General features: G+C 36.4%; 2 protein-coding genes across 3 annotated transcripts in view; both read right to left on the reverse strand.

Moving 5' to 3' along the window:
- The window catches only part of LOC123315541 (neurotrimin-like), a 117,898-nt gene extending 114,834 nt beyond the window's left edge, over positions 1 to 3,064 (reverse strand). For both annotated transcript variants that reach the window (XM_044901273.1, XR_006537967.1), the window contains exon 1: positions 1,242 to 3,064. In XM_044901273.1, the coding sequence (XP_044757208.1) occupies positions 1,242 to 1,323 (82 nt within the window). In that variant the 5' untranslated portion in view covers positions 1,324 to 3,064. The remainder of the gene's footprint in view (positions 1 to 1,241) is intronic.
- Positions 3,065 to 3,331: 267 nt separating this feature from the next.
- Positions 3,332 to 7,516, reverse strand: LOC123315540 (putative inorganic phosphate cotransporter). The gene is made up of 10 exons (XM_044901271.1): positions 7,498 to 7,516; positions 6,671 to 6,744; positions 6,347 to 6,480; positions 5,979 to 6,294; positions 5,073 to 5,287; positions 4,533 to 4,679; positions 3,997 to 4,129; positions 3,654 to 3,898; positions 3,474 to 3,601; positions 3,332 to 3,415 (listed from the first exon to the last, which is right to left on the reverse strand). The coding sequence occupies exons 2-10, from the start codon at positions 6,690 to 6,692 to the stop codon at positions 3,412 to 3,414; spliced, it is 1,344 nt and encodes a 447-aa protein (XP_044757206.1). The 5' UTR covers positions 6,693 to 6,744; positions 7,498 to 7,516; the 3' UTR covers positions 3,332 to 3,411.
- Between the last annotated feature and the right edge of the window lie 20,453 nt (positions 7,517 to 27,969).

Below are 27,969 nucleotides of genomic sequence, written 5' to 3' on the forward strand. Positions count from 1 at the left end.
TTCCTGTGACAAACGAGAAAGACGCTATTTCATTTTCTCCTATTTCGCTGTATCTCACGACCAAATTCAAAAAATCTTCGCTTTCGCCCATTCCGTTTCGTTCATTGCCATATTATCACGTGCCCTCATTGCATGATAGTAAAAAAAATGGTGGTTTTATGTGCCACTCAAACTGATAACGTTCGGTTGATTGTGGATGTGGAATTTAATCAATATTCAACGAATAATTAAAAAAAAAACTAAAGGGATATGCAAAGCGTCGTTTTACTTATACGAAATGAAACCAACAACGATAATGAATAATAAGCTAAGAAAACTTTTAATAGCCAAATCTTTTCACCTAAGCAGAATCGGAACAAATTGTAAGGAAAACAATATTTCTTTTGACTTGAACCTATTGTTGGAAAATTGTACTGATATGTCGAAGATTCAATGTATAGGTACTCTCTACAGACTGCTGTGGGGTTGTGCTTTAAGGGATGGGAATATATTCTAACAAAATTCAGAAATAGCAAAACAAAACTAGTAAATGTATCTTTAGTATGTCCACTTTTGAATAATGAAGCTAGGTATGTGAAGGAAAATAAAATCGGATTCCGACGCAATAAGAAATATGTAGTGAAAATTAACAAAAACAGATGATGCCACGCGCAATAAAAAAAACTCCAACTGTCAAAAATTGTATGCTGTTTTTCTCTTATTGTAAGGCTAAATATGATAAGTTTGAGGTATCAAACTTATCATATGCAAACATGTGATTTAGCTGCTCAACAATAGAATGAAAATACTGAAAGTAGGTGAAAAATACTAGAAGCAGGTGAACACTTGTATAGAAGGTTACATATAGCATTGCAACTGTTTAAGTTGCCTTTCACCCTAAAGTGTAATGAATTGTTTCTCTGGTGGAATTAAAATAACCTTATTTCCATGAATTTTTCGTCCAAAGTCTAACTAATATTAACCAATCATTTCAAAGTGTTGGTGTTCTCCACAAGAAAAATTCTTCTTCCCTCTTTTTCTTTACCCTTCATAAAACTGAGTTTACTTCAAGGCAATATAATCGAGTTATCAATTCTTTCTGACTGAAACGTGCATGGGTCAAATGAGTTCTCAACCTTGATAACGTGTTGTCTATCGCACTCACCGAAACAATCAAGGGTAGTTTTCAATCTGCGTGATTTAGAGATCTACGAAAACATAAGAAAGTGCCCAATAAATCCCAACGTCTTCCCTTATCCTACCTAAGAAGTCAGCCGATGAGACAAGTAGTCCAGCCATCGTGAGAAACACGCCAACAAAACCGTCGCGATAGTATCTTGGCATTGCGATTTAATTTTCGATTATCAGCCGCCAAGTGCCGCATATCAACTGGCGGTGGTGTGTTTTTGCCGTCCCGTGGTAGCCTCCTGCTGTTCGGCGAACACGCCGCCAAACGTTGGAGACGGCGGAGGACGTTACGGACGCACGCGCGGCCGCGGCGTTTGTGTTTTGATTGTGAAAGAGCGGGATTTTCGCCCACTATTTGTATGGAATTTCTTCGCCGGAAAGCTTTCACGGGGGGATGAATAGATGACAATCGAAATTCGTCAGTTCTTGGCTCTTGAGGCAATTTTTGAGGCTGATTATCGACTTTACAGAAGCCCGAATGATAATTAAGCTTAAATACGTTCCTTCTTCCTCACAACTTACTCACATAATGTATATCACTTCAAATTTGTTTTCAAGAAACAATTAAGTTGAAAATAACAATTTATTATTGAACAATTGGCTAGTCCTTCCACCAGTGACCACACTCAGCTGTTTCCCCTCAAGAGACAGGAGTTTTTTGACTTTAGACTTAGAGGACGGTCCCTCAATGAGAAACCTTAACAGCCTAAAACTATTTGGTGTGCTTTACTTATAGGAATATTTTCTGTCCAGCAATTCATTACAGAAGTTATTGATAGATTTAAGAAAGATGGCAGTGCTGATTCCAGACCAGGAATCCGAGCACTCGACAGAGTATGACATGAGAGATCGATATAAAAAAATTAGATGTGCAGGATAGGATATTCGACGAAATTATGAAAAGTATTGGGGACTTTCGGGAAGATCGACGCTCTTATGTGAAAGTAAACTAGGAATACTCAAGCAAGAGATATATGGAATCAGGAGTACCCCAGGGATCTGTACTAGGGCCCATATAGCATTTATATCCATGATTTACGAAGAATCCAAGAAACATGCTTGCATTATACGCAGATGACACCGAAATAGATGTCTGACATAGAAAAATGGAGGTTATACAACGAACATTACAAGAATATGCTTATGAAATAAAGGACAGTAGAAAGTTTAACATAACAGGCAAAAGATTCAAGCAATAATGAAGGCTATGAGTTATTACCAACTTAGAAATTGATGGAGAAGAAATGGTATGGAAAAACGAGAACACAATTTCGAGAAAAATGGAGATTTTATAAAACAGCGATATTTCCATAGCAACGCATTGTAAAACCATCCATTATTCCCAAATTTTTCACATGGATATTGGCGAAGAATAAGGCTTTGCATTTCGGAGTCAAAATCAAACGTCATCAAAGTGATCTCGTGAAGTCAAACTTAGTCCTGGCAACGAAACCAGTGCGTCTTTTGTTAGGTTAGTGTATAAAACCCTATTTAGATAAAGTCCTCTATTTTTTCAATGAAGTTGATTAACTATCCGATGGTCAAGCATTGTTTGTGCCCTTGAAACACTTTCCGTGAAATACACAATTCCATCTGGAATTATAGAACAGTTCGAAAAGAAAAAGAGCAAATGAAGCAGGGATCACAACTATTTTCAGTGTTTCTGAGTCAACGACTTTCGCTCCGTGTAAATAAGAAACAGAAAGGAGTAATACGCCACCACCTCTTGGAGATTTTAGAAATGCCGCCACGGACGGGTCAGAGGTCCCTTGGGTTAGAGTGGCCAATAAATTTCCACGAGAAAATGGGCCACTAATTAGTGGTTGTCTTTATAGCAATCCACCTGGAATAAGAGTTTGGAACGTTTGTCTCTGGAATTGGATTCGTAAAGTTGGAGGCATTTCTGAGTAATCCTTCAGAAACATATTCGACGACAATAATATTAAAGTTTCATTGTCCAGCACAGACTTGGACACGAAGAAATGGCGAAAAAAGAGTTGAATGACCTGTTGAGTATATCATAACTGTTTTTTAAACTCAAAGTGGTGAGATTTTAAAATTTTATATTTTCTTCTTTGCTTCACGAATGAATGTTACTTCAGAGCAACCTGATGATGGCATAATATAATTGTCGAAATCGATAGCTGAATAAAAACAGAAGAAAGCCGGTGTGTCATTATTTTTTGTCTTCGTATCTTTAATGTTGATTCTACGTTATAACTCAAGGATTTTCTCAACATCAGTTTATCTGAAATGAAACAAATCGTTCAGAATGAAAATCAGTAGACGTCTTTTCAATTTCCTACCTTTTTTCCTCGGGGCAATCGTCCCACTTTTGTTTCTCTCCAGATCCGAACATGAGGAAAATGATATTCGATACAATCATCACAACTGCTGAGGACCAGAAAATCAAAGCCCATTCTCTAGGATCGGACTGTTGAAAAAAATCTAAAATAATATCTGCTCTGACTGTTTCGAATTCTTACCTGGTCTCTAACATAAATGGATATCAGAATTGGGTTGGCTATGTTCATGATACTCGATACCATTCCTCCCAAACCAAAAATCACGCCACAGAAATTCGGACTAATATCGTTGTAATTCAACAGATAGCCAGAGAATGATGCTGCGTTGAAACAGAATATGCTCAATGTGAAGAAAACCACTTTTACTCTGTCCAAATTCGTTAGATTGGCCATGCAAATTAACATAAACGATGAACCAAAAGAAGCTGAAAAAGTATAACACTAAGTAGAAAATATGTCGTGCATTACTCCATTTTTAACGTTGATAATTCTTCAGAAATTAAAAAGTAAAATAAAACCTTACCGATTGAATTGCAAACTTTTCTCAAAGAACCAGTTGGAATTTGCCAAACATTGATGAAATATTCAACAACAACACTAACTCCTATGCTGAGAACACCAATAAGAAGGAATGACATGGTCATGATGTTGCAAACCTGAAAAATTCATGAGGAAATGGAGAATTAATGAAATGGTCTTACAGATTATCTCAAATAAAACTTGCTATCCTATAGGACTACCTAGTTCTTTATGAGCACCATAGACAACAATTGGTTGACTCTTGCAAATTTTTTTAATTGAATCTTTAAATACCTACTCTTAGATGCAGCATAACTGGTAAATAAAAGAATACAGATGTATGAGTGAGCATTTGAAAAACGTGGCGTCCCCTAAAGGTTTGCTTTGAAAGCATTTATCCACGTGTATCATATGCTATTTTATTTATTATGAGCATAATAATAACATTTGATTGTGAAAAATAAATTCATTCCATTCAATTCTAATGTATATAGTTCTCATTGCATATTCGGCCACCAGTGATTTCAAAATTGAACTGACCTGTTCCAAATTGAATTCAAAAACATCACTGAGATAAACTGGAAACTCTGCTGCACTCAACCATGTTATTATAACTGCTCCACCATGTGCAATCCAAAGCGACCAAACCTCTCTCGAGTTGAATATGGTTCTCCATGGAACGGCTAGCTAAATAATTACTTTATATTTATATTGATTTTCCGGTCTAAACATCAAATAGTTATGAGTAACGTCTGAGCTGTAGAATCAAAGTTTTCAAATTAACAGTTGCGATTTTTTATATTTGGAATTATAACTATCTAAGTTTTGAATGAAGGGTTATTGTAACTCTTGAAATTAGTCCTTAATATAGATGTTTTAGCCTTGATGAAGGCTCAATGATGCCGAGCATTATTGATGACAATTTTGTCAATGAAAGAATCAACCGAATAAAACTTTCCAAGTGTCCGATAACATTTTTTCAAATAATGGATTCAGATTATGAATTATAATAATAATTATTGAGTTTCCATTTTCAATTAGCGCTTAGCATCATCAATAGCCATTTAGTCGAATACTTACCCGTTTCTGAAAATTCTTGCCCTCTAATATATATCGGACTTCGGCATCCGATATTGATTTATGATGCTCTGGTTCATTCTCTCCAAATATAGTCATGAAACAGCTCCAGAACAATTGCATCGTTCCAGATATGTAAAATGACAGTGGCCATCCATACCAAGATATGGAGCATCTAGTGGCTACGTTTATACCAAGGACACAGCCTACACCGTAACCTATAAAAAATTACAGCTTGCCAATCAGTGTGCCAATTGCCATCTCGAATATATTTTTCAGGGGGTGTCGGCCTCCAGCATTATTTATTGAATGTGTCGGTCTGTATGTGGGTTAGTCACTGTTCCAGTCATAAAATATGCAGAAACGCAGCAAAGCCAACTTTATTCCTCATGAACATTTCATAACTTATCAAACTCCCGTCCAACTCGGTATAGAGAATTATTTTGATTCTTCTATTGGTGGCTGCAAAAATAGTTTGGTGCATATTCGGAAAATATAATTGAATTTAGTCCTTTTATAAATTTCAACTGTCGAATTTGATCCATTTTCATATTGGTTCGCTGTTACTGCTGAATGAAGTATATTTTTCCTACCGTTATTTTTTATAGAATCACTTGGAAAGGAAGAGGGTGTATAGTTATTTCATATAACCTATATTAGTTCATTTATTTTGTTCTCACACCTGGACCACTTAAAAATAAAATTCATCAAATTTTTTACATAGACAGGCTTGAACTCATTTTGAATCTCAATGGAAATTTCCATCAAAAGCTTTATTTCATGACAATATTTTATGTACTCGACATTTATTTGAGCTGAAGCATGATATGGAATATATAAAATAATTTTTGGTTTAAAGAAACGTGAATATCAAGAGAAACTGTATTCGAAAAGTAATTAAGATATTACCTGCATATATTGCGTTTCCTAAAGTAGTTTTCTCCTTGAATGGTACCCAAGAACTAATGAAAACCGGAAGCATAGTGTAGCTGAATCCTTGGGCCAAACCAGCTATCATTACTCCCAAAATGAGCCCAATCGACCCAAAATTGACCACAACGGATGGAATAACGAAACAAATGATAGATGTGATCAGCATAGATGTAACCATGAACCACTTCACCCCATACCTTCGTCCATTGTACCCTCCGAAAAGTTGGGTGGTAACAAACCCCCAAAAATATGCGGATAATATTATACTGCTGTCTTGCCAATCTGAAAATGTCTGATGATGTCTCAATAAATTCTGGAATTCGGGAATTATTCATGTGACTCACTGGTATACGAGGATTTGGACTAGTAGCTGCATTTGTCATTGCAACAAGGCACATTGGGAAACCATTGACCATTGAAGTGTAGAGTACATTCCAAGAAAACATCAGGAGCACTTGGGTGTGACGAACGCCGAAACCTTCATGAAAAAAGTTGATAATTGTTTAACCTAATATTTCACATATTGTCGAAATTGTGATTGTTGTATATTTTTAAACAAGTGGCTTTGTTTGAAGAGTTTGAAGAGCTTAACTCATGATGAAGAAATCGATCTTGAAACAAATCATCACCATATTTCCAACAGCGAAAATAATTAATATTTGACTCACCTGGAATTTCATTCTTGTTCATTGTATATGGTGTTTGATCGACTGCTCACATGTTATTCGATAAAATACGGAATCTGCAGTCAAGGGATAATCCATATGACGTTTAACTGATAAAAATATTCCCTGCATTCTATAAGCCGAAACCGCAATGAGGAAGAATTATTATAAATACAGTTTTCGTTTCAAATTGACGATAAAGCGTAATGAGAATCACTGAGGAAATTTGGATAAGTCAGAACATTGTGGGTATGAGTTTCAGCAGAGGGCTACCATATATTTCCTTGCATTGATTTGTTGGGTTATTTTCTGATTAAGTTATGAGAATTATCAGGTGAAAAAATAAAAATCATGCGTTTAATCATTGAAGAGTATGAGAGACTACCATAAAAAATAGCAGTCTAAATGCCCCTAGATCCAAATATGTAAGCAAATATATTTGTTGCAAAAAAAGTACAGATTTCCTTTAAGAACCCAACTACTTCCCATCTCCTGTAGAGGAAGCTTGATAAACTCCTCAATTTGATATAAATTTGAGAAAAAAATTGAACTGTTGCAGCATTTTTCTATGAAATAGTAAATAAGAGGGCGTTACTCTTAACCAACTCTGTAGGTACTACTATACAATGCACTTTGTTGAACTTTTTCTGCCTAGCAATGAGAAATCTTCAGATTCAATAAATGACGTCAATCTTTTCCACCAAGAACGAACACCGGATGTCTAAATAATGGATGGAAAAATGAGAATTCAACTCCTCGTCTCGTTGTTTAACAAGACAGAAAAGGTGTGGTTGTATTCTCCTTTCAATTGATGGAAATAGAAGACTTACAGTGGAAGGTATGGAACGAGATGTCACAGAGGTTAACAGAAACCGTACAATAATACTCCTACTCTTAAATCCGGTTTCCTGCAACTGCCATAGGTTGGAACAGGAACGTATTTCAATTGATTTTTCGTGGTTTGGGAAAGAGTTTGGAAGACAGATGGGTGTTCTGCCTTTCCAGGGCCACGTTTTATTGAAACGAAACAGAACATTAAAGCGGCACTATAAACTTCAATTGTGGCGAGCCAGAATATACAGGGTTCCGTTGATTTTCGGCATTTTCACCTGGAGAATATCTCATTTGACTGAAGGATCGGTCGATAGGAACCTGTTTATTATATTTATAATACATTAAATAATTATTTATGTACCAAAGACGAAAAACTGACTATTATAGTCGAGCCTATAAATCGAAAGCCTCGACTGCGCCTCAGCTATCCAGCAGGCGAGACCATATAGTTTTTTGACGAGTGGCGTATCACATTTTTTCGTGGATGTCACATATTTTTACGAAAGTAAGTAGTTTGATGGCCTCTTCTAGGTCGCTGTATTTGCAAATTACCTCAGCTCTGGAGTAGTGTAACTTATATCCATATATATATATCGCTATCACTAACCATTTTTGATCAAAATAAACACAAATATTCAAATCACGTACCCAATTCACTCATAAAATCTAGCAGACTTCGTGAATAATTAATTTGATAATAGCAAATAACAGTTATTGTAAGGGGGCTTATGTTTTTATCAAATTATGTACTCGTATCCCCAATATTGATTCAATCCCCCATCTATCTAGTGACGAAGAGACAGACGAAAAGTGTTTGCGGACGAAATGTGTACGGATAAGAAGTACTTACTTTTCATTAGAAAATTAGTACGAAAATGTAATTTTTTGTTCAGGTTGACGAAAAAGGTATACTATTTTAGTCTTTTTGATTTCACTGAACAAACAAAACCCCAGTGGAGGAAGCGGAACAGGACCATATAGTTGGGGAGACGAAGAGGAAAATTCGGGATTTACTCGATCGTGTCAGATTAATATAAGGGGGCATTCCTTGGACCCTGTATAGTAATTCCACCAAAAATTAAAGGGGGAATTTTCTAGGACAATAGTAAAAAATTGTACATTGCACATACTCGAGCGTGTCAGATTAAGATATATGTGGTTAATAACACGTTGAAAAGTATATATTCTCTTAATCTGACAATTAAAGCGTGTCGAAAATGTGTGGGAGGGCGCCAAAGTTGCAAAAAACAACGTCACGTGTACATTCTCGAGCGCGGTGGCGTTTTTTCTCATCTTGAAGCTAATGATTCGAGCATAATGAAAACAATATGTTCTGACATTTTCAGCAAGCCGAAACAATAAAAATTGGTCATAAATGTCACAAAAATTAGTTTTTTTGAATTATCTCCTCCCCTGGGCTTCAAATCTTTTTTGCATTCATTGTTAAAGTTGTAGGGCATAACAATTTCTACAAATTTCGTCCCAAGCAATTTTTTCTACGTTCGAAGATATATGGCGATTAATGCGAAAGTGTTCAGCGATACATGCTGAAGCGAAAATTCACTATTTGTAAAAAAGTACATTCTGAGATTTAGTCAGAGACAACACTAAAATTTTCGTGACTAATTTCGAAATTGTCATCATAGACATACCTTGTCATTTTGACAATTGTATGAATGTAGATTAGACCGGGATTTTACATTGACCTTGCCCTTTCGCATGTGTTGCTAAGCTCCTCGCCCTTATCGCCCTCTAACTCGAGAACGGTTAATAGTATGTAAAATTGAAACAGACAAAAGTTGTGCAGAATTTTATTATCTACAACTTTCATGATGAACACAAAAACGATTAGAGGTACAGGCAGGGAAATATTCGAAAAAAAAGCATTTTAATCATCTTCAAAGTGTCAGATTAAGAAAACCCCCCCTGATTATTGTCCGATTAATGCGTCAACACGTCTACAACACCGAGATTAACCATTTTCATGAAAATCTGGCACGGTCGAGTATGTATAAGTAACAATTTTTTTACATTTTCCAATGACCGCTGTGACCTTGCGTCACGTCCAAATTGTGAGTACCTTAAAAAGTAACTTCCTTTGGGTCCAATTAACATATCCTCCAAAAATCTGACTCGCAAAAAAAATTTTTTTTCAACCATTTTCAACTGTCAGACGGAAACTGTCAGATAAGCATGAATTCATTATTATCAGAGACACGGAGGGCCTATACAGTATCTTAATCCCTGCAGACGCTTTCAACACCGTTGAAAGTGCATACATCATAGAACCTTCTAACAAATAGTTAAATGACTTTCAGAGCTGCAGCATTTTCAACAAATAATTTATTGATAGCTTCTCTTTTTCAGTGCCGAACGGTCGATGATTGGACAGAACTTGAACACAATGCAACAAACCTCCCAATTTCATCAAATTGCGAGAAAAAAGCTCTGAGAGGTGGTATGAAACATTTTCTCAAGAACTGAAGAATCCCAGTTTATACATACTTTATATATAATACGTCTTTTTCCACGTATCTGTGCTGAATCGGATCGAAAAGAACGAAAGAGAATTTTAGGTAGATTTTCTTCCGATGAAAATAGCGATTTTGAAAGCAGCATCCCCGAAATATATAACCTGACAATGCGTGAATATCCAGAGGTCGAAAATCTCATTTTTCTGCCAAGATGTGAAGCTTCATCCCCAAGAGATTCATTATACATTACAACGTTTCGATTACTGGGATTTAGAGATCCCTAAAGTGTAGTGTACGCTTCACATTTTTCACGGGACTTCCTCATTGTGATATTTGGTCCAATTTAGCAGCTCCCATGAATAATTCATGTGCCTTTTCAACGCAGCTCCGATTGTTCACTTTCTGATGTAACGACGTTACTCTGATTTTTTCGTGTACAAGCTTTCAGTACAGACAGAAGACAGGATAAACACGTACATATCCACGATGAAAAACCTCTAGAATGTAAATTTGCAATATGTTGGAAATTTTCATTTACCGTGATATTAAGTGATGAATAGAATATTTTGTTTTTCCACCGACAGAAATATGTGCCCTGCGAAAATTGCTTTTCTGAGTGGTTACCTTGAGGCATCTTCGAGGAGGCGAATTGTGGGAGAACATATCGAGTATTCCTTGAAATTTTAGGGGACACAAAAAAGGATATAGAGGGTGTCGGTGAAGAAAAACGGCTGATATATCCATATAAATTTCTTTCGACCTTCCAAGACGCAAGCCTTAAGAAGTTGTTGACGAGTTGACTATTTTAATTTTTCTCACGGATTGTCAAAAACCCTGACTAATAGAATTTTACGTAATGTGTAGCACTGTGTAGATGTTCTTCGCATAATTTTGTCAACCGTTTAACTCCATTGAGGAGTTAGGTAAAAAAATCAAACAACAAAATCTCGGGGTATTCTATTCTCTGGTGTTCTAACTTCGTTAAATATAATGAAATACTGAAGGATTTGAGTATCCTCCTCTGAAAAATGAAGTTTAGGGGTTGAAAAAATATGCGGAGAATATCCTAAATCCAATTTCAGATTATTATTATTGTGGATATTGAGCAACTGAGAAGGTGAAAATGCTATTACCTACCCCAACGGGCTTAAAAAGAAACCTAGGCAAATCTCCACTGGTCTGGTAGCAGAAAAGGGTTCCAAAGAAAAGGGAAACATAGAACCAACTTTCCTTCTGAACAAGCTTCGTGTCTATCACCTTGCTATTAGAGAAGACACGAGGCACTACACTGGAAATTGCTCAATATCACTGTGGCTCACTTGAAATAGATGATATCCCAATAAAAGAGATGACAAATGGTGCAATAACTGAGGCGATATTATAGAGAATTACTCTTCGAAACTTTCGAAACGTCCGACAATGAAACTATTAATTGTCATAATGATTGACAGTCGAAGAGTTTGTTTCTTGCCCGCAACGCGTCGCTAGAAACTGGGACAAACACGCCTGACAAACCTGAGTCAGGCAACATTCAAGACTGAATACATAGCATTTCAGAAACCGTAAAAAATTTAAATCGTCTATTCACAAACTTCTCTCTGTGTCGGAACAATTTTCATAGAAGTATCAAGTCCCAAAGTCTTTCGAATTTATATACATAACACCACCTTGTATAAATGTATAATCCATATTAAAACTAAAACAGACTAATTAATTAGATATCAACTTTCGCATAACAGTGCAGAAATCAGAGGCTGTTGTGCGTATGTTTGAATTAAAGACCAGAAAGCAGTAACCCCTCTCCTTTCCCGAGAATAATTACCTGGTACTAACGAAATATTATTGTTTTTATAAGTAGTACTAGGCTGAAAATGAAGTTTCCGTGTTGTTATCTGAGTATTTTCTGGGATACAGATTTTTTTTTCTTTACGTTTCTTGTAATACGATCCAAATTGAATTTCTCAAGTCTTCGTTTCTATGCTTTACAACTGCTTATCAAGTGTTAATTCCATAGGAGTGGTATTCTTTTTTTCGATATTGAGAAAAAATTCAGATCCGTGTACCTAAGTCTGAAACTATCGGTAGAATTTCGCCCATTATCGAACTTGACCGATGCATTCGGAACCTGCCCTAAAAAGTTCCAAGCCCTTTTCTTTGGAAAGTTGAAGTGTTTAAGGTCGGTCGAACGGACAGAGTTGAATTTCACCAAGAATTCTTCAGCAATTAGTTCAATTCATACGTAAAAGTTGATTTTCAGATCATTATCGTAAAATTTGTACATAAAAAGCAATAAATAGGTTCATAGTTTTTTCGTCAAATTGATGGGGTCAAACCTATACTGGATGAATTTCTGAGTGAAAGTTTCCTCAGTTACCATTTTTTTCGATTCGATCTAAATAAAAACTATAGTCATTTCAAGTTTTCACAGAGAGCTATGCCATCACTAGAAAAACAAAATTTCTTTCGAAATAACAAGCTAAATCTATGGCTCCACACATCTGTGGATCTCTCGAACAGAGTTGCATTTTAGCCAAGGAACTTTTGGAATTTCACAGATATTTTTATTTTTCAATATCGAACTACTGGAAGCCATGGAAAAAAGAGTACACAAACGAAGTTCATTTCAATCATTCAGACAGAAGTATCCTGATTAACTGCCTATGTTGTGAAATATCATAAAGATCGTTGCTAATCTTTTCTCGATACCATGCTACTACTGCTAGGTACTCTTTTTGTATTCACATTCTTGTTTGACGAAAACTGACACTCTATTTTCAATCTGATTGAATTATTTTATCGAGTTGGATTATGTTCTTCCATTTTAGAATAAACACTTTAAGAAGAGTCCTAAAAATATTGATTGTCGTTTGAAAAAATTATCGTAATTTTCTTACATAAAAAGGAATACATTCAAAATCCTAATGACCTAACAGAGTACCGAGAATGTCAGTTATAATTCTAATCGAAAAAAGCTCTGAACTGATTTGAAATTTAATCACTCGCGGAGGACTCTAAAATCAAGTGAAAAATGTTTCTAGTTTTGAGTTTGTTGAGCTTTCCCTCATTCAAACAAATATCTAACGAGAACTCCTATCCTAGTGTATGTCCAGTGTGTGAATATTCCAGCTCATCTTCAAAGTAACCCCAACATCCGCTGAAATGGGAAAATACGAAAAGGGCCCTTTTCATAAAAAAAAACTGATCAGGCTATTCAGGGATAAGCACCCAATTAAAATATTTGTCAACTTGAAATCTTCTTAGCGCACCGCTTTGCATGCCATTCCGAAGGGGAATCTGAGGATTCAGATAATTCAGTTCCTACGTGTTTCGGGCCCTTTTCTATACAATTTTCCGGAGATAATTCACCAAAGGCCCGGTTATATGCTTAGTCCTCTCGCTTTCATTGGCCAGTTTTATCAATTCCACTGTATACACTGTGGAATAATTGTGGCCAGCCAAACTCAATTAACATTAACTACCCCTTCTGTCCAATTATAGATAAACGACACAGGTTGTCCGGAAATTGGCTTTTTCCCTTATGCATCAAGAAAAATTGCGATTTCAGAGATGAGAGACCGGATGAAATGGGGAAATTATTCAATGCTGATGTTTCTCAGGCACACGTTTTAGCAGAACGCTAATAGAACTTATGAAATAAACACAAAAGCCGAATGATGCTTATCGGAATTTCAGGCAAGGTAAAAATTTCGATAGCAAATCAGCTGACGTTAATAATGAAAAATATTACTATTTTTATCATTAGTTGCTGCAGACCTGTTGCTTTTGACATAATTCAGAATTTTTGTTTTCAGAATTTTTTCGTTCGTTACCCATACCCATATAGAGTCATTCGGGGCAACTGTGCGCACTTTTGCCTTTCAAGCCATACCCTGTTTCAAATGTTGAAGCTAGAAAAATTAAAACATATTCATAAGATAGAGAATTTTCTAATCTATAAAAAAACATCAAAAAGCCAACAAACAAAAATGTTTTCTTTCCGCAAAAAGAAATTTAATTGTGAAAGTCGGAGTGCGTTCACATGCCCCGTATTGCGGGTGAGTGTGCGCACCCTCACGGGGTAAGTGAACGCAGTGCTTAGTGAACCACACAATCAAAACAAATTACGAAATAATGTCATCAAAATGTTACAATATTAGAGAAATGCTGTTTATTGTCAATACAGAAGCGCCATTTTATAAACACGAATTGTTCGTGCCACAATTCTTGGTGAACACAACACTTGATACATTCACCTTTTGGTGGCTCTTATAATGAATCTATGCACACATTTACCCGCGCACCCTTTCCCCAGTAAGCCAAAATTTGAATTGACGTTCTTATAGAGTTGAGCAGCTAAGAGAACCTAAAATTTTTTATTATATAATATATTTAGATTATTATGCCCATGATCGAATAAAATATTGTTTAACACTGTCGAACTCGGAACTTGGACCTGGCAGAATTTGCAGAGATGCTGAAAATTAACAAAAAAACTAGTAAATTTGATTGATTGCAAATAAAAAGTTAACAAAACGTCGCACGGAGCACTTTTATGAAAAACTAATTTGGCGATTCTGCGCCCTTGCTTCACCCAAATGAACCCGTCTTTCATACATTGCATAGTCGAGATATACGCACTGCGCACACTTACCCACTGCGCTCAGTTACCCTCATTACGCTCTACTCATTATTCTATTGATATACATGCCTGTATCTGTTAGGTTTGAGTCTCGCGTTTTTGGAAAACCGATGAGATATTGATCAATATTTTGTCAACACCCTCACACTAGGCTCTTTGCTTCAAAATATTAACTAGCTCGCAAGAATTTCCTAAGTTTTGAGTAATTTTTTTAACGCTTTATAAATTATCAGTTTTTTCGCTCAATTTTTCACCTCGGAGTTTCAATAATTCGGTAAAAAATTGGTAGATGCTATTTTTCAAGGGAAGCGCAGTACATGAAGGATGCTGCAGCATTTTGAAGTGCTCAAACCCTTATTTTTATGAGACTAACTCTTTACTTATGACATTGCGTTTAGTCTTTTACACACATTGCCGGCTGCACATTCGGCATTGTATAGAATAGCTAGGCTAATAGTAGGGGAGCCCAAGAGGGAAATTCTGGATTTACTTGAGCGTGCCAGATTAATATACGAGGGGAGATACCTTAAACCTTGTAGAGTACTTCCACCAAAAATTAGATCTGTATATAGGGGGAATTGTCTAGGACAGCTTGTCAGAATAGTGGAAAAAAAAAAACTCGATCTTGTCAGATTAAGATGTATGTGGTTAATTACATGTTGATAAGTATATATTCTCTCAATCTGACAATGTGAGCTTGACGAAAATGTGTGGGAGGGCGCCAAACTTCCAAAAAAAAACGTCACTTGTACATTCTCGCGCGTGGTGGCTTTTTTTCTCATTTTGAAGCTAACGATTCAAGAATAACGAAATAAATATAATCTGACAGTTTGAGCTAGCCGAAACAATAAAAATTGGTCATAAATGTCACAAAAATCACTTTTTCTGAATTATCTCCTCTCCTGGACTTCAAATTGTTTTCGGTTTCATTAAAAAAGTTGTAGAGCATAACATTTTCTACAAATTTATTCCGAAACAATTTCTTCTACGTTTGAACGTTTTCGAGATATATGGCGATAAATGCAAATTAGACTGGGTTTCTACATTGACCTTGGCCTTTCGCATGTGTGGCTAAGCTCCTCGCCCTTATTGCCCTCTAACTCGAAAACGGATAGAAGTATGTAAAATTGCTTCAGACAAAAGTTTTATAGAATTTCATTATATACAACTTTCATAATGAATACAGAAACGATTAGAGGTACAGGAAGGGGGATATTTCGAAAAAATTTCTTGTTATCATCTTCAAACTGTCAGATTAAGAAGAAATTAGTGTCAGATTAATGGATCAACACGTCTGCAACAATGAGATTAACCAAGTGTATGTAAATCTGACACGCTCGAGTATGTACAAGTAAAAATTTTTTTTTGCATTTTCTTAGGACCGCTGTGACTTTTTGTCACGTCCGAGTAGTCAGTCCCTCAAAAAGTAGCTTCATTAGGGTCCAATTAACATATCCTCTGAAAATCTGACACGCTCGAAAAAAATTTGTTTTTTATCATTTTCAACTTTTCCGTAGGGCCAGCCCCACCAAGCAAACTGTCAGATTAACATGAACATCACTTTCGTTTCCCTGCAGACGGTGAAAAATCATTCTGGTTAGTTCGCAAATTTATTCGCTAAATTGAAATGTTCGTATTTGTGATCTCGCAAATCTCACAATTGTTTAGGTGAATATAAGGAGAGAATCAAATTCGACATATAGGCAAAAATTCGATTGAGAGATCAAGAGCTTCCAAGAATCTAGCTGGAGATCCCACGACTCACTTCGGAACTTAACTTTCAGTTTCCGTCAGACAATTCGTTCAAAATTCCAACTTGGAAAAAACTGAAGTGAGTATGGAACCTGTGAAAAAATGATTTTTCTACACAACTGGAATTAGCTGATTGCAAATATTACTTCCATAGAATTAAAAATCGAATCAAATTATGATGGACACAGTTCGATAAGCTCTGTGTTTATTGTGTTCATCTAAAAATGATGCACAGCTTAGTGTGCGAATCAGCGAACTGGAAAGCTATCGAATTTTTTTTTGGCATGTCGAAGTCACACACTGTAATTTGGATGGAAGCCTACGTGAGTATAGCTGATCATTGTAGCTATCCGAAAACCTTCGCAATTCCGCAAAATTGATCCTTATCGCTCAGGACCAAGTTTGACCTCCTCATTGAGCACTCAATTCGTAGTAATTCATCGTGCCATAAATTCTACGATCTCGCTGGAACTTAACGAAAAAACCTCTCGTTTATGGAAACACAAGCACGCACGACCATTGTATTCTCTACTGTGTATGTAAATAACCTTTTATTACCTCGATATTACTTTTATATATAGTTTATTATCGATACGATCGTCTGGGGGAGCTGACCAGCGATACGGATCCCATTAGTACCCAACAAATTACAGAGGTCTTGCCAGAATTGAGCCAGTCCGTCGAGTTTATAGGGCCTGTCACGATAAGTTGAACCCTTATTGAAGTATAGGCAGCTTTTCACAACCTCGTTTCACCCGTTCTATATTTGCACGCATACCCCCTTTGTTTATTCTTGGTAATTGGGTAATTACCCGGCAGATTTAATTAAGTGCTCGCTCAGCATTTTATCCTTTATACTGTGCAAATTGCAGGTTAGCCGTAAGATGGTGGCAGGTGACATATTGCGAATGTCAATATTGTAACATTATTGAGCGACAGGATAATAAATTTGATACGATTATCAAGGAATCTCTGCCGAATCGATTTAATGTTTGCTCGTGAAATGTTTTCTGAACCAAATTTTTTACTCGGAGATTTGGTAGCAACATAGGCAACGTATACATCGGAAAAACTTTTGAAATCGGGGATCAGCTGATAGGAAATAAAAACACACCAAAACTGGACTTATTTTCAGATATGCAATGAAAATATTTATTGGGGCGCTCAAAAATAGTTTAATCAATATGGAAATATATCAATGATAATGTGAATTATACCTACTAAATCGTCCTGTACAACCTGCGAGCAGAATTGTTTTTTGAGGAGTAGGGCATCACTAAATTGTCGGAAGAAAGCTAGCAGTCATCGGCAGATTTCATTACTCAACTTTGTAATGTCGCATGCGACACCTATCCTATAGACATGCGAGAATGCTGGACGCGGGAGTTCCTCAGGGATCAGTGCTAGGGCAACATTTATATCCATGTCTACATCATGGATATGAATGTCATAAAAAATCTAAGAAACATGCTTGCATTATACCCAGATGATACCAGAATAGCTGTCCTAGGTTAAAGAGGCAAAAAGGTCAAGCAATAATATTGCAAAAGAGAAGGCTACCAACTTAGAAATTGATGGAGAAGACGAGGAAAGAAAAAGAGAAGCAAATTATCTAGAGATCACACTAGATAAAGTACTGACTTGGGACAGCTACAAATAACAAGTGATTGACAAATCCTGATCAGCAATGAAGCGGATTTACCCACAAATAGGTAGAAGGAGTCATATCTATATCGAAAGAGATCAAATTGAAGAAGCAGGTTGAGGTTTTAGTGGGTCTCGATCTTAGGAGGCTGAGTACACTGTTCCCCTTCAGAAGAGGTATAGTTGGTAAGAATTCCCCTTTCTGTATACAAAAAACAAAACAGAACCCCGGTCTAAGGCCCATAACCTCAATCTTAGATTCTACATTTTCACCAACGCACAGAGAATAATGATCGCAATCATTGAATCCAAGACAGGAGACTGAGGAATTGCGAAAAACTGGATAGTTTGGACGATTAGGCATATCAGCGCCAGCTGTCTGCAATATCGCCACCATCCACTGTAAATCTCATTACTGTTCTTCACTTTTCAAGACCAACTAATATCCACTTTTGGCTTCTAATGCGGAACTGATATATGCATTGGAAAAACGCCCACATAAACTTTAGTAGTTAACTTATGGACGTGGTAGTAAAAAACCGTGATGTTTCATGATTTCAAAAATGTGTGCCGAATTCTGGTCTAGCTGAACTTTACTATCAGCATTGCATTTCAGTTTTACGGAACTATAGACCCTTCCATTTTGCATGCTTCAAACCGACGTTAATTCAAGAAGTAAGACATAATATCGTCATCACGGCCAGAATCAGTTGCCTAACAAACAGCCATTTCGAAAAGTCACTCACGAAACGACATTTTAATGACCCAAAATCACTGTTCCTCAAACCCTGAAATTTTCTTCTTGAACCTATAAAACTCGCTAGCATAATTTCACGTTCACTTGAATAAGTTATGAAAAGAATTACTGCATCGGCCTGCTTGCCTGAGCTTTATTGACGAATAGAAACTTTTCTAATTGCAAGTTCATGCTAACCTGCCTAGTGGCTTACTCCTATTTACCCGTGTTACGGGAGAATAAAGTGGCAATTTCATACTACTTAACAAGCTACTTCAATCGACATAATTTTGCCAACTACTAACAAAGCATGTCAACCCTCTAGCAACGGGACTGTATCATTGCTACTTAATTATGCGGAAAAGTTTCGGACTTGACAGCTACATATATCCTCATAATAAAGAGTATGGATCCATACTTGATGATAGTTACAAAATTTCATATACTTTTTAGTAAATACTCTTCACAGACTCGTTGAGGCCTCATTACCTCTCATCTGTGTTAGAAAGTTTTTCATAATGACAATTTTCTTCCATTTTTTGTAGATACTGAACAAAAAGTATAAAATCAAGAATTTTCTGAATATTTCTCAAACAATGCCTATAGAAAGAAGTACCGACCAAACGTTTTATTTACGTTTTATTTTCCAGTCTTCTTTAAGGAGAGAAAGATGCTGAATGAATATGAAAATGGAATAACAATTTTAGTTATTTCCTTTTTTTATTATGTTTTAGTTCTTCATTTCTCACCATCGATACTTTTACTATTATTCAGGCCACTAAAAATATGGTTACTCAAATCGGATTGAGTATTGAAATTACCAAGATCTGCTTTAGTAGGCTCATTTAGTTGAATTGGAAATTTGTCTGAAGGACCTAAGCAGCCGTGGACATACTTCAGGAAGAAGAAGAACATATTTGTTGAAGTCAGGATTAGAAACGATAAGTTTTTCAGCTAAGGTGACAAACGAGAGGCTCGAACTTTTTTCAGAGGCATGTGCCCCACACTGTAGGAATTAAATGGCATTGGGGATATAAGCTTATGAAATTAGGTCACATTTGGTGTTCATCAGAAGCCACATGACTGCCGTCCGTTACTACTATGAGGTACATGGTGTCCCCACACGCTCTGCCTTATATTCGTAGGCTGTTCCAACAAGTATTAAGTTGGCTCAATTTGAGGACAATCAAGTTGATTTGTTGCGTGGGCTCTCTAATGGTTGTATTCTGCTTTTCATTCGTAAGTTACGAATCTGTAGCGTACGATCGATCTGTAAGTTTCAGATTGACAGATGCATGAATAATGCAATTCTGGAAATGTCTCTGTCACTATCTCATTGGAAGTGTCACTTTCGAACTACTTATCATAAATAGTTACGGATCCCTGTAAGCTAGAGACCACTAAAAACCGTCCAGAATTGCAATTTTCCTGTAAGCTTATGAAAAGATACAGATTGGCTTACAGATGAAAGTAGAATACCACCATAAATCTCCCCATCTGTCTTCCATAGAGAACGTTGGACATTGTAGTTTACCCTACTCTTTACCGACACTAGGTCCTTTCGTTTGCATAAAAAGTGTAGCACTTTTCTACCCACGATTTTAGTATTCGTTTGCTGATTGGATTAACACCAGTGTAGGTGTTAGTGTAGAGGAGGTCTAGTTTATCTACACCTAGTCGAAAGGAGGTGTAAAAAAGTGCTACACTTTTTATGCAAACGAAAGGACCTACTATCAGCACTTGAATTGGTTTCGATCAAATGATCGTTGTAATCTTGAAGGTCAGATCTTAGACTATAGTGTCCGTATATCAGTGTGGTAGAGCTTCAAGTTAGGATCGCAGTATCCTGAGTTCTGGGACTAATAATACATGATATTTTTCTGGATTTCTATTTATAAGCAGTAGGGCGTTAAAAAAATGCTCCTTCTGGTAAGGCTCAGCTGCCTTCAGTGATTTTGTGCCCATATACTGAACGTTTGTTTCGATTACAATCTTGCTCTTGGGGAAAACGAGATTGGTGGTTCAGACAGTTATGATAAGGCATGAGGAACAATTAACAAATTTTTCCAAATTTTGTTCATGCATTACCGCTTTATTCACAAGATTATTTTATATATATTTTCCACTAACAAGCTTGCAATAATCTACGTATCAAAATATGCTTTGCAGAATGTGAGTTGATGAAGTTATTATAGTTTATTAATGGTTAAATAATAGCTTGCCTTAACGATATAACGAGCCCGTCAATTCTTACGAAGGATACGCCATTGGACCGAGTGTTAGTCAATTTTTGGACATGTGTACTGTAGAAATATGACAGGCAAAATGGTCGTTAGCTCTGTGCGTGTCCAGACCCACTTGTTGAAAAAATGAAGGAGTCAAAATTGCTGAGCTTTTCCTACTAGATCCAATAATATAATGAGATATTGGAATTTCGCTGTAAACCTCATTGACATAATGCCGAATATGAGTGGCAACACCTGATATTCAACCTTGATTTCAAGGTATTTTAAGGAGCTGATTTCAAGCCCGCACTCCACCATGAAGGCTGTTAATTGTTCTAGGTCTCCACTCAAAAGCAGTCTTGCCATTTCAGACACCCAACTCAATACATCCAGTACATGCACCCAATCGTTTTATCGTAATGTAACCTGTACGCAAATTCTTCACTTCAATGTTTGAATAGTTTAGTTACGTATGTAGGTTTGTTGGTTTGCCTCCCGTTTCGTATAACCTCGTACATCTTTTCAGTCAATTCAGAAGTACAGAATACGAAAAAGCTGAAATTTCCCTCTGTCGCATACCAGTCTATTTCGAGTAATCAGTAACAAATAATTCAGAACGCAGATAAGCCGACAATATTTCATATGTAATGCTCTTTAATAAAGACGCCCCAGGCTCGTAATGTGGTCAGAACGATGTAGAAGACGCAACCAACGTAGAGAGACATCTGCGTAATGTAACCTTTCGTGTTGTGTAACTCATTTCGGTTTGCTGCGGAACTGTGTTGTTCCGCTACACGGTCGCGTTCCGTGATTTTAACATTTCACCCTACACGCTATTCGTCTTAATGATACCTTCGCCGAGGTCCGCGAAGACATTAATGTGACTTAAACATGTATTCGGAGATTTGCACTGTTATCTCTATATAGAACACTTTAACGGAGGTATTATTCATGTTGTTTATTGTTTGCTTGTCAGCGCGTTAAATAATTTGGTCGGCCAGTTCGTCAGCTTTAGGGGTGTTTCGTTCTTCAACTGTTTCTACAAGTCTTCGTTATCGGTATTTGAAATCTCCATAAGTTCAACCACTTAACTTAACGGTTAATGAAAAAATCCATCAATGACCAAATCATCATCAGCAACGAAATATCTATTTATTTCTGGAAAAAAAGATTATGGTTGCCAATTGTAGAAACTACCCTCTACCATTATATGTCTTCAATAGATATCAACTTAATCATTAAAAGGTTGCGATCAGGTTCTGAGCCTTACCACTTTCATTGAAGCAGGTTTCAATAATAAACTAGAAGCAGCATTTGTGGATTCATCAGCAGCATATGACACGGTAAGGAAGAATGGTTTGGTTATAAGCATCTGAAGTGTGGAAAGATGGTTCGCTTACTAAAAAATATAGTGTCAGAAGGTTTCGTCTTTTTGTTGATGATAACAGTAGTAATTTCAAAACTTTGAATAACGGTCTTCCACAAGGATCAGTTTTAAAACTTCTTGTTTTCAATTTATATCTGAGTGATATCCCCACTACTTCTTCTGAGAAATTTATATCCGCTGATGATATTGCCCTCTCATTTCGTCATTCTAATATTAAATGCATAGACAATAATCTATCTACAGATTTAGAAATTTTGAGGAATTACTTTTTCGAGTGGCGTTTACATCCTAACCCAAATAAAACTGAGGTTTCGTGTTTCCATTTGAATACTCATCAAAAATAAAGAAAATTGAGTGCAGTTTTAGGTAACTCTTTTTGGGAACATAACTTCAATCCTAAATATCTAGGTGTTAAGCTGTATTCCTCGCTGAATTTCAAAGCCCATCTGGAAAATTTGCGTCTGAAGTTAAAAATTAGGAATAATATCCTGCATAAAGTAGCTGGTACTGGTATGGATTGCTGATGCAACAACTTTTCGAACGGCAGCCTTATCTTTGGTTTATCGGCTGCAAAATATTGTTGTCCCTTGCTCATGTGGAAAAAATTTATGCACAGCTGAATTTTTCCATGCATTTTCCGAATCATTTTTGAAATGGTTTGTGAATTTAAGGTCAATCTAACATATTGAATCTAATTTTATTATTTTACATTCTTCTTCTTTTGTTTTCTCTCTATTTTAGATTGAAGTTTTTGGTATAATATCTTGGGAAAGAATTACGGGATTTTTTTTATCGAAGAAAGAATCCATTTTTGCTGTGCTAATGCTCTTCAATATAAAATTTCATGTTTTTTGTAAACAATCTCATGTCTTTCAATTCACTGCACTCCCGGAGAGAAAGGGTTTGTTTACTTGGATTTTTCCCTAAGCTCCTTTATCATACACCAAACTGTATGGTATCCCGTTTACGCTAACTTCTGCTAAAACTGTATCTCATACACATGGTATAACTATCATTTGCTTAAAAATTGTATTGCTTTTTATCAAAAAAATATACAGGGTGTTCTACAAGCTCTATGACAAACTTTGACAGATGGTAGCTGTGCTTATTCCTAACATTTTTTTTCCTATGAACATATGTCCGATTCGTTTTTGTTTAGAAGATACAAGCATTTAAAAAATCATATTTTCATGTTCAAATCATAATAATAAATGGAAATTCTGAGACTATAAAAATTGTTCAAATTGTCCACTTTCGGCAAGCTTCACATTGACGAACTAAAGATGCCGTTACTCTGCGGATCAGATTTGGGTCGTTTCGTATTTGGTTCGCTGGATCTTGGATTCTATCAAGTAATTGTTGATGAGGTTGGATTTCAACATTATAAACAAGCTGCTTCTTATGTCCCCATAAATAAAAATCTAAGGGATTTAGATCAGGCGAACGAAGTGGCCATATATTGGTCCTCCTTGACCTATCCATTTATTCAATCAACTGATTACTTGCCCATCTCTGTTTGGTAGTGCACCATCGTGCTGATACCACATATTTCAAACAATGTTGAGCTCTAAGTCATCAATGAAGTCAAAAAGGTTGTGCTCCAATGCTCCAAAAATTTTTTATACAAATCTGCATTCAAACGATCATTTAAAACATGTACTGGCATCAAATCATTTTTAAAAAACGCACCCCCAACATTTACACTGAAACATTGCTGAAATTGTCTTTGTCTAATGCCATATGGATTCTGAAGTGCTCATACATGTTCATTATGGTTATTGTTGATACCATCCTTAGTGGAACAAGTGTCAAATGAATAATGAGAAAACCGATATTTTCTGTCCGCCTACTTAATCAAAACATGAAAAACAAAATTTCAAATGCTTGTAACTCCTAAACGAAAACGAATCGGACCTACTTTCATAGGAAAAACAAATTTCAAAAGAAGCACAGCCACCTTCTGTCAAAGTTTGTCATAGAGCTTGTAGAACACCCTGTATATCATTACAAATTACAAGGTTATTTCAAAAGATATTTTCACAAAACGAATATTTTTCATAATTCTGAAAAATTTGAGAACCTGTATAACGAAAACAGTTAGTCCGAAATACATGTGTCCAGTCTCTTTTGAAGCAAAATTTAACACACTACAACATTAAAATGGAGCATTTTTCCGAAATTTTCAGTCCTACAGGAGATATGATCCAAAAACCGCGAAAACCAACCTTACGGCACATTATAGGATATTCATAGTGGGACATAGCGGAAGCCATTTCAGCAATAAATTCTATGGCTGCAATTTTTGCATCATTTAATGCATGTTCTACTGGGCTCTAGTACCTATCTATACACGAACGAAGAAAGCAGAGGAAATGTCGAAAAGAAAATTCGAAACCAGATATTTGTTCCACAGTTCAGACTTCTTTATCGTTGCAATCCAATAAAAACATAGCTGTGACTGGATTAAACAATCCACGTAGCAACAAACGTCTACTGTATTAAATATGAATTCCTCTATTATTAGAGCAAATAGGTCTGACATGCATAATGTAGCTGAAACTAACATGGGAGATGATATTCAGACTGCGGCCCCGTTGTGAGCCACTACCGTAAACAGGAAGTCAGCTCTGATACCTCGATTGATTCTCCGAAGCCGCTGTTAAATATTGTACACGCTGCTAATATCTGACCGTTACAGGATCGTCGGAGTGGAATTGTGCTCCCTTGTACAGACAATGAGGATATCTGCGGAATCGCTGCTTCCGCAAGCTGAGATGTTCCATTCTCCTTGGGGAGTACTGAATGAATGTTGAATTAAAACATTAGGCCAGCTGGTTCGTCTTGTTCTTTGATTATGTTGTTTCCTTCATTCATTATGAATGAGGAGGCATATTGCTTTTTTCATTGTTATTGTATTTTCGAGTGCGGCACAAGCCATACTAATGAGAATTTCGTGATTTTGTTCTTCATTATACACACGCCGAGATATCTTTTCATTCCTAACGGGTCACAAGAAGATGGCCACGATACTGGGTCATATAACACAAGAGCTAATGAACCTTCACCTCTTTATTTTTTATACAGGATGAGTTTTTCGAAATGTACAACTATGAATTCCTCCAATTGAGTTAATTTGGAAGAGAGTTGAAAATACTTTTTTCTCTAACAAAAGTACTTTTGAAACAGTCCTGAATCCCATTGGCAACTGAATACTCCTGCCCCTAGTGGTACTTCCTGATCGCAGAAATTCACTCTTCCAATGAAATGGATATGTAGGGGGATGCTTTGGGCAACTTTATTAAAAACATTTTAGATTCTTTTTTGATAATTCAGATTTGAATATGAAGAACAATGGTCCCAGAACAGTACCCTGAGGAACACCAGTACTCACCTCACAATAATCACTTGGAACATCATTACATTCTACTTATGAAATCCTCCATTAAAAATTGGATTAGTGTGTTTTCTTTACCTCTTCTAACATCATTACACTTTACCCTATGGCACCTTTTTTCCAGATATGATGTGAGTGGTTGCAGAGCATTACCTCTGACCCCATAATTGTTCAATTTGTCCAACAGAATATCATCGGTATCAAAAGCCTTTGCAAAATCTAAAAACGTCACGGCTACGCTTACGCTTCTATCGCGTCACTTGTTTATTTGGGTCAGTTAAGTAATTCGGTGTGTCTTTCAAATCCTAATTTTTTCACGAAGCCATACATTCAGCTATCAACTTTTGTTTCTTGATAAAACTTAATATCCTACTGTCGATTATTGTTTTAAAATTTCAGGTCATTTAGTTATTGATGATTTAGCCCATAATTCGACATATTGTGTCTGTCCTTGCCTTTGTGAAGAGGTTTTATGTCCTCTTTCTTGAATGCATCCGGCCAAAATGCCTCCTTAATGCATGAATCATGATATATACAAAAGGTTCAGTAATGGAATCGGATTTTAATGATCCTTACGTTGATGTAAACATTCTTTACTTTCATAAGAATCAGTTGGCGACAGGAAAATGGAATGGAGATTCATTGGTGGTAGTTTTATTTGACTTGTATTCTATGAACACATTTTTTGTATTTAGATTATTTTCAAGATGGTGACAGTTTAAATATGTTGTTTGAAAGCTCGTTTGCAACAGCCGAGAATTCTCTAGAAAATTTATTCGGGATTTCATGCGCCGTCAATTCTTTACCGTTACATACGCACTTTCGGTAGAATTATCTGTTCAGTTGCATACAAAATAATCTCTGCCATTTTCTCACTAAAATTTGGTAGAGAATTCTCCAGAGAATTCTCGGCTGTTACAAACGGGCTTAAGATATGAATAGCAATATTTTGAATTTCTGCCACTAACTTAGGATTTTATTTGTTGTGGCGCTTTTTAGCAACTAACCAATTTTATAACTTGGATGACGTCAATATGGCCTCTATCAGGTAAAGTTAGAATCTTATGAATTTTTCTTTATAAAGTCTTTCAGTTGTAATATTACAGTCAAATACCTGCAATCCTACTTCCGATCTAATCTGATACTAATATTGTTTGCAGCTCCCCCACCAATGGCTCAAGTAACAACGAGTAGGTCCCATTTTATTAGACTTGCCGCCTGTTCGATGGAGATTTAAAAAAAAATGTGTTGTTCCTTGTGCCGACCACTGCTGAAACCGTGGAACATGTTGTGTTCACCTGCAGTAACGTTACAGATGTAAGGACAATACACATAGGAAACAGAACACACTATTCATATCGGGAGAGGGACTCCTTTCTGTCAGCACTTTTGATTTTTGCCGATTTATCTCATGGTGTGAGTCTCTCCATACGCATTAGGAGAAAGAATGATTTATGGGCCATTCTAGATTTTTGGCGCTAGCAATGGCAAGGCATTTTATAACCAGGTGATCTGAAGTTTCATCCTCCCACCCACAGAATCTGCATTCACAGTTTCTTCTAGACCCTTTTTCAATAGGTGCTCCCTCCTCAGGAGGCCTTGCATGCCTTGCCACACAAAGAAGCTGTAGCATATTCTTCCCAAAATGTTGTTACTTCTTATATCCCTCAGTGTTAACACTTTTTGGAGTGTTCATACTTTTACCCAAAGTAATTCTCTTTCAGTGTTTTCTTTCTCCTGAAACTCCTTCTTGTAGATACATTTTCCTATACAAGAGAAAGGTTCCTAGCCAAAAGAAGGAGTTTGTGCTCCTTTCCTGGCAAGTATATTGTCCTCTTCATTCCCTTTGATTCTCGAGTAACCGTTAACCCAGGCTTAAGCATCTAATATGCTCCTTGAGTGATATACTATAATCCACAACAAACCACCAGACGAGTCGACACTGTTCTTCAGCAGATTCATTTCGAATGCATATGATATTTTATGAACTTCTTCAGAATGTTCGAGGAAAAGTTCATATAGGTGCCACATTTGCAGAGGGTTTTAAGTCATCAATAAACGAACAACCTTGAAACAGTATCGAGAGGGGAGTAAACAGGCAGTTTCGAAGAAATTCAGAACACGTCTGAAAATCGACGGGTGAAAGTTATTAACTTTACTTCTCAATCAAACAAAATGAAGCGAAGGTCAATAAATAAATCCATTCCATCGTTTATG

This window comes from Coccinella septempunctata, chromosome 6 (assembly GCF_907165205.1).
Source record: "Coccinella septempunctata chromosome 6, icCocSept1.1, whole genome shotgun sequence".
NCBI classification, from domain to species: Eukaryota; Metazoa; Arthropoda; class Insecta; order Coleoptera; family Coccinellidae; genus Coccinella; species Coccinella septempunctata.